At 40.5% G+C, this 7,412-nt stretch overlaps 1 protein-coding gene across 1 annotated transcript in view; it reads right to left on the bottom strand.

Moving 5' to 3' along the window:
- Positions 1-7,412, bottom strand: part of ttbk1a (tau tubulin kinase 1a) — a gene marked incomplete at its 5' end in the record, with an annotated part of 108,590 nt that overhangs the window by 73,498 nt on the left and 27,680 nt on the right. Inside the window, 2 exon segments of the mRNA XM_014029445.1 lie at positions 4,818-4,972; positions 5,064-5,189. Coding sequence (XP_013884899.1) covers positions 4,818-4,972; positions 5,064-5,189 — 281 coding nt within the window.

Consider the following 7,412-nt stretch of genomic DNA (forward strand, 5'->3'; position numbering starts at 1 on the left):
CAGTTGGACAGGTGTACCTAATAAAGTGGCCGGTGAGTGTATTGCCAAACCCAATTTTTAAAAACCTGTTTTTAAAGAGCAGTTTTACAGGTAACATGTTATACTTATATAACATTATGTTATAATCACAGATAAGGATGATGATGTGAAATAGATTTGAATTAAAACTGTGTACTTTTAAATAATTATCATGCTTGTGAGGCATTCTGTGTTTCTGTTGGTCACTTGTTTGTCCTCACCTGTTCTCCTGATTGGCTGGCAGTTCCATYRACTGCAGCTGCAGTCGATGTGGACCATCAGCTCTCTGGGTACTTAAGGCTGCTCAGAAGATCACTTCCTCGCTGAAGCATCACTTGCCCTGGGTAAAACAACTCAGCTGCTCAGTGAGTTTAACTTCCCTGAGTTMTATTAACTCCTGTATTTTCTGTGCTCAGAGTTCAGGCCTCCTGAGAACCACCTGGACCATCTACTGCCTAAGATCCCAAGGATCCCTGTAAGAGAGCCTCTCACCTAGTCTTGTGTTACGCTGTCTGCCTCTGTCTTGGGTCTAACTCACCTGCCTTGGACAAACCTGTGAATGCCCACCTGAAAATCCTGGACCTCTCCCTCAGWGCCGAGCCTCCACCTGATACAGATCTGTTCCTCTACCTCAATACTCGCTTTCAATTTACCTGATTAATACTCACCAAGGACCTCTTCCCTTCCAGATTTGGATCCAAGCAAACATCACCTGTAAATAAAAACACTTACCAACTGTCTCTGAGTCTGTCTGTGCCGAGCTGCTCACCTTTGACTATTTGTTTAACCTGTTTATTTGTTATAAATATGAAGCCTTTGTCATGGAGCTGTCTGTGAAGACTGAGGGAGGGGAACGGAGCCAGTCCACTAATGTTCAGGTTTCACAAATTACTCCATGACAAACACTCACAAGACAGAAGCTTACAGCCTGTTGGAGAAAAGGGACAAAACCTGAAAACTTCTCAAATATGTAGCGAGTTGGTAGGAGAGAAACAAAAGGATGATAACTATTTATGTCCTGAACTTTTTAACCTGTTAGGGCACCAGGCCAAGTTACTAACCAATATTTATTCACCCTTTTTAATCCGACTCATTGTTACTGCTGTCGTATTAACCTCCTGAGAYCCATCAGTGGGGAACATTATAYTCAGCYCTATATTTTAAACATTACACTTGATCTGTGTTAGTCCCACTAACATAATGGGACTATCTAAGGACATCCTGGACTTTCAATTGATGTCACATTTATAGTTGTGTGGCCAACAGGACATGAGCACTTTTTTTTAAATGGCAGAAATCCCTGTATCAATATTTTATGGAAACGGTAGGTAAGTGATAAATTTTCTATCAAAAATTATTTATGTTGCTAAAAATGACATTTCCTCATTTCAACCTGGAAAGACTCACACAGAGAAAAAGAGCTGTTAAACAGTTTTAGTGATTTGGCGCTCGAGCCCCAGCAGAAGACATGGGTGCAGCTAACGGCTGTGAGCTAGCAATCAGCTTAGGTTTTAGGAAAACCATCTCCCCCCGGGGCTCGGACACTGCTGGTGGTGTGGAGGCCAGAGGGAAGAGGTAGCCAGGAAGAGCCTGAGATGAAGGTGGAGGCATTGTGGTGGTGGGTTGAAATGTCTGTAGAGCAGACTGATGGTTGGGTGCTGGTCCCTCAGACCTGGATCACTGTGAGTTGATTGGTGCAGTGAGGYGAGGATCTAACGCTGATTGGCTGCAGCTGAGAGTGTCAGGCAGTGATTGGATGGAGCAGGTGAGGTGGAGAGAGTCGTCCAGTTTSAATWTGAGCATAAGCTTCATTAGTTTGAAAGTCTTCACCACAGGTTTGTACAAGTTTTATCCAGTGTCCTGTAGGGGACAGTGGGACTTGCTAATGGTGATCTTAACCACTTTTCATGCTTTCAAGTGAGATGAATGAGGCAGAAAGGATCTTGAGAATTGTGGAAGGAGAGTCAGACTAAAGCCTGAAACACACTCGCTCCGACGCTGACCGGTCGACAGGCGGTCACCTGGTTGTTCGGCAGTCGTTTTCGCACAGACCTTTCATAGCTCCAGAGACACCCTGCACCGAGCTCCTGGGAAACCCCTCCCACTGCAGCATACGTCACTGCATGGAGTTTCTTCCCGCTACAGCTGACAATGCAGAAAAAAGTCAGACTCGTCACTCACCTGATGTTATTTATTCCCATCTGTCCTGGTTAAAGCTCCACAGTTTTTATCAGTCAGAGTCCTCCGTGCACAACGTCTGTTTAATCTCCATGAGTTTTTCAAGGTTTGACTATCTTTATAAAACTCTGCTTCCTGGTAACGGTCGGCTCTGGGAGCGAGTCATTTTCCTTTTTTAAGTTTACCGAGCAGAACTGTCCGAGCGCTTTCAGCACAAACAAACACGCCCACAAACTTCAGACCAATCACACGTTACCGTCATCGCGGGATGGGGGTAAAAAGTTCTTCTGGCAGGTTGTGCCAAAAGGGGCGGGCACGCTGATGCTGCGAACACCGGGGATGTAATTTTCGTGACGAAACTGYGACAACCCGTGCCGACGTCGGCAGTTTGGAGGGAGCGTGAAGAGGCCTTTACAGYTGTCAGGAGATGGTGAGGAGGAAGGCCAGATAGTAGAGCAGGTATGTGAAACATTCAGAACAAGACATGTCAGTTTTTGAGGAGCCTGAAGAGGAACAACGTGAAGACGCTTGCCAGTCAATGCTGATGAAAAGCAATATGTAAGTTAGAGTCATGGAAATTATTGGTAAAACTGAGTGCAAAGGAAAAATGTCAACTTTTTAAAATTAGTAAGACAAAGACACAATAATGTAAAACTTTGTATCAGCAAATATATATGTAACTACACATACTGCATTGTGTTCACTTATGCTTCTCTTTTTCCAACAACATACACTGTAAAAGCAGTTATCACTACTTAAAAAAGCTTGTAAACCGACTGCACTCAGTATTTATTCACTAGTTCAGTGTACTCAAYTTTTTTAAGTGCAATCGATTTACAAGCTTTTTTAAGTAATGGTAACTAACTAGTTTTACAGTGTATTTTAAACCTGTTGTAGATGAGAACGCCTTGCAGAAAAGCACTGGGCACAATCACCAAGACTGGAGGCCAACTGGTTACTTTAAACAATACATAGATAAGAGTATTTTTGAAAACATGGCTGAATACACGAGCCAGCAGAGTATTTTGATGTTAAGATGCGTTTCAGACATGTAATTAGTTATGTAAGCACTTCTTAATGCAGTTTCCTCAACTATTTTGTCTCTTCATGAATTTTAAAAAGTAAAAATGTGTTTTAAGTATTTATAAAATAAAAACAAATGGAATTAATCAGTTTTAAGTGTTCATTAAGTAAAGATATTTTATATTAAGCAAGACCCAAATGTCCTTTGTAAGAGACAATGGATAAAATTTAAATTATGAAAAAAATTGCAATAAGTTTCTTTCACTCTTTATACTTGAACTACGAAAAAAATCTGAATACAAAAGTGTTTTTTTCTTCTGGCTGTCAGGAGGTTATATTTTGGGTGTGTCTGTGTGGTAGGCTGATTGAGCATGTCAATGAGTGACCAGGTGCCATTCATGACTGGAAGATGGAGACCTGGAGCTGGAGGAGTACTGGCTACCTGCTGACAAGGGAACTACATAAAGATGAGCTGAGAGATGATAACGTCGAGAGCTTCCCCCTCTGCGCCATCCAACCTGCCACGTCTGACTGATGTGGTGCCAGCCTTTAGAGTTGTTTGACCCCTAATTTACACTACATGCGTTACGTCTCCGGTCCGACCTCCGCAGCAAACACACACCCATTATAACCAATGAGAGTGTTTACACTGGCTGCGGTGAGCGGACGGCGATCCGTCAAAATTAGAAAAGATCCTATTTTTGCCAGAAGCCGGAGCTGTGCCCGAGTAAATTTTTAAAGATTACGTCGCACCAACAGGAAAAGAAACGAGCACAACATCCGTATTTCCAAAATGACACTGGATAATTTGCGGGAATAATGTGGAAATTGCAGCTATATTAATAAATATACAGATATATTACTATACAAATGCTGTCAGAATGTATGGTTCTGTTTGGGAGAAAGATGGAAACATGTAGCATGAAGCATATGTGCACACACACGCTACACGTGGATTTTATTGTGAAATCAGAAGTTTCAAAAGGACGACAGCGAGACAGTTTCAACATAGATACGTAAAGCCTTTATATCGTTGTTTTCAGCTGTTTGGAGTTCGTCTTTCACAGAATTAATTATTTTTTGCTCTGACTTCCACATTTATCACTGAATTTATGGCGCGATCTCCTTCCTGCATGTCTGTCGGAGCGGAGCGAAGTCTGTATAAAGTGAGACACAAACTGTGACCTGCGCACCACAGCGGAGTGGAGACGGAACACATGTAGTGTAAATCCTGGGTTAGAGTGCACACTTTCAGATTCTGTAAACAACTCAAAACACACATCACATGGTTTTGTCATGTCACGTATCAGAATTACTTTTAAAAAATAATATGAATTCTTGGTTTAAACATTAGATATGTTTAATATGGTTCTTTATTAATAAATATGAGTTTATGAGATTTGAAAATCATTGCATTTTATTTAAATTTTACACAATGTCCCAACTTTATAGAATAGTGGTTGTGCTTGTTTTTATAAAACGTTCAGCATAATTTGAGCAAATTAACAGCATAAACACCAAAATAAATCCAGTATTTTAAAACAAATGACTGTTTTACACATGAATCTGTCACAACTGTTGTACAGTTTGGTTCTTACCCCACCATAGCTGCTGTCGGTCTGGTATTGTGCTGTGGTTGAGTGGAGGCACTGGTTGACAGAGTGGCATCACTTCCTCCCTTTTCCCAATCAAAGGGCTCGTTCTCAGTAATGATTCGCTCCTTCATGCTGTTCTCAAACACCGACATGAGCAGCTAGACAGTAATTAAATAAAGCAGATAAACTCATGCAYGTAGGTTAAATTTATGATTTTTATTGATTTTCCTTTCCTTATGTAGTGAGTACCTGGTAATCTGGTTTGGTGTAGTAATCCAGGGCCAGAACGTGGTCCAGGAAGACACTAAATTCTGAAGGCATGTGTTTGAGCAGCATCCGATGATCATAACGTTCTTTAATCTGACCAACTTGTTCCTAAAGAGGTAAAAACAAAATRAATTATCATAATTAGCAGCACAATGAACAGATGTTTCATAACAACATGAACTTTGTTCAATTAGACAAGAGAACTTCTGCAAACAAAACTAATAAAAATAATCCATTTTACGGGAACAAAAACAGAAAACAAAGAATGTAAGTGTAACATCAGGATTTCAAAGTAAAATAAAAGATTCCTTCAAAGGTCAAGAACAGGTCTCCAATCCCAGCCCAGATCCTACTGAGCCCGTGAGGCGACATGGTGGGGGGGGGGGTCTTTTGTGTTACCTCGCAATATTGTTTTGTGTTCCCACACTCAAGTTTGTTTTGTATATGAACTGAATTAAATCAGACTTTTATTTTGAAATATCCGGTTACCAAAACAGGATGTGTCACCACAAGTTTGTGAAACTGACATTGATGTTGYGTGGCTGCACTGTGTTAAAATATCTGTATATGACATACTTCCATGTGTGTCTGTGTGATATATTCATTCTGAAGCTGAATTAAAGCAGTAGACTAACTCACTAATGGTGAACATGTGAGTTTGTTAATAAACMRGYAKCACAACAGTGATTAACGACTTTTGCGAGGGAACRCAAAAGAAAAAAATCTCCCATGTCCCCTCGYGGGCTCYGTAAGGTCCCACCTGYAACTGCACGGCCCAGCTCCAGGATTTGTCACAAGACCAAGACCAGGCTCCACCATCTACCAGGGTTAGCGTACCCACAGTGACGGGCAGGTGAAGCCTCTGAGGCGGTCCTTCTTATTGTGCTGAAAACAATCTTCCAGGTCTGACCAAAGGTTTAAAAATCACCAGAGCCTATCCTTTTCACTGTTAGCATTTCTGAGAACATGGAGCTGCGACCATACAGGGCGTCAGCTCACAGCCGATACAGTAACCACTGGATCAGTGTCACAAATTGTTTGTAAATGTTTTTACAGTGAGTAAATACAACTGCTAATAACTAGAGAAAATGCATTTCCCGCAAAAATGCTAGTGTGAAGGCTAATGCTGAAGACTTAAGCTGAAAGCTAAAGTTTACTGTAAGTTCAATTTGAAATGCAAAAGAGGCATAAAAAGCTCAAATTAGCAACAAGAAGTACAAAAAAAAACAACAGAAATTATAAGAAGAACAGCTGTAAGGAGCAGAATTATAGCTGAAATGGCAAAAAAAAATTAAAATTAGCATAAAAACTACAGGTAGCAGTCAAGTTGAACCCAAATGATGAAAGTGGTGTAGAAAAATGTAAAATTTGCAGAAAAAAAGGATAGAAAAGTTGAACGTTTAGAATTCTCTCAACTGCAGAAATGTGAACATTGCATCACTAAGGAAATGCAGCAGGACACAAGAAAAAACAAAAGCTTTCACAAACTTAAACACTGATYGTACAAGAACAGTTCAAGATATCAAAAAGTTGAATCCCTCTGTAGTAGTTGAAAGTCTGCAGTTTTAGTTTGGCCTTTCTGGTCACAAGAAGTCCTGGGGGAATGTATTTATCCATAATTTCCAGTCAGAAAATGTTGGAGATTTAAAAACTTATACATACAGTAAATGTGCATTTAATTGTCTTCAATTCCCATCATCAAGAAGAATCAAGAATTGTTTATTGTCATTCATAGATGCAGTGCAGAACGAAATTTTCAGTTTTGAACATCCGTCCGGTGAAACACACACACATGACAGACACGGGGGAACGAACGTCCAGGGCCCTGCGCAGTGTGGTGCATGTAGGAAGGATGAGTTAAAAAAAGAACTTTGATCCTGTGTTTAATATACAAAAACACACGAGCATCGCACAAAAAAACAACTCTGCAGATAGAAGCAGAGGCAGCTGAGCAGGGATGTGTGTGGGGTGGCGGGGGACAAATATCATGGCACAATACATTGAGAGTTTGATTTCCATCATTTACTATTGTATAAATACATGTAACATGATGTTACTATATTTAGTATAAAGCACTGGATACGTGACTTTTCCAAGGGGCTCCTTTTAGCATCGTTGACCCTACTGCCTTGGCGGAGGTTTGCGCTCTTTGAGTGCTTCTAGTTTTTATTTTTATTTTTTGGTTTTTCAGCGATCTTTCTGCTTGTTTCACATAATCTTCTGCTAAATTAAATGCTTTTTTCCCTTTCATTTTTTTCTTCTTTAAAGGCACAGTGTGTAGGATTAGTTGTTTTCAGCGACATCTAGTGGTTGAATCATCCTCCCTGGTCC

The sequence above is a fragment of the Austrofundulus limnaeus genome, unplaced genomic scaffold, assembly GCF_001266775.1.
Source record: "Austrofundulus limnaeus strain Quisiro unplaced genomic scaffold, Austrofundulus_limnaeus-1.0 Scaffold905, whole genome shotgun sequence".
Classification (NCBI taxonomy): Eukaryota; Metazoa; Chordata; class Actinopteri; order Cyprinodontiformes; family Rivulidae; genus Austrofundulus; species Austrofundulus limnaeus.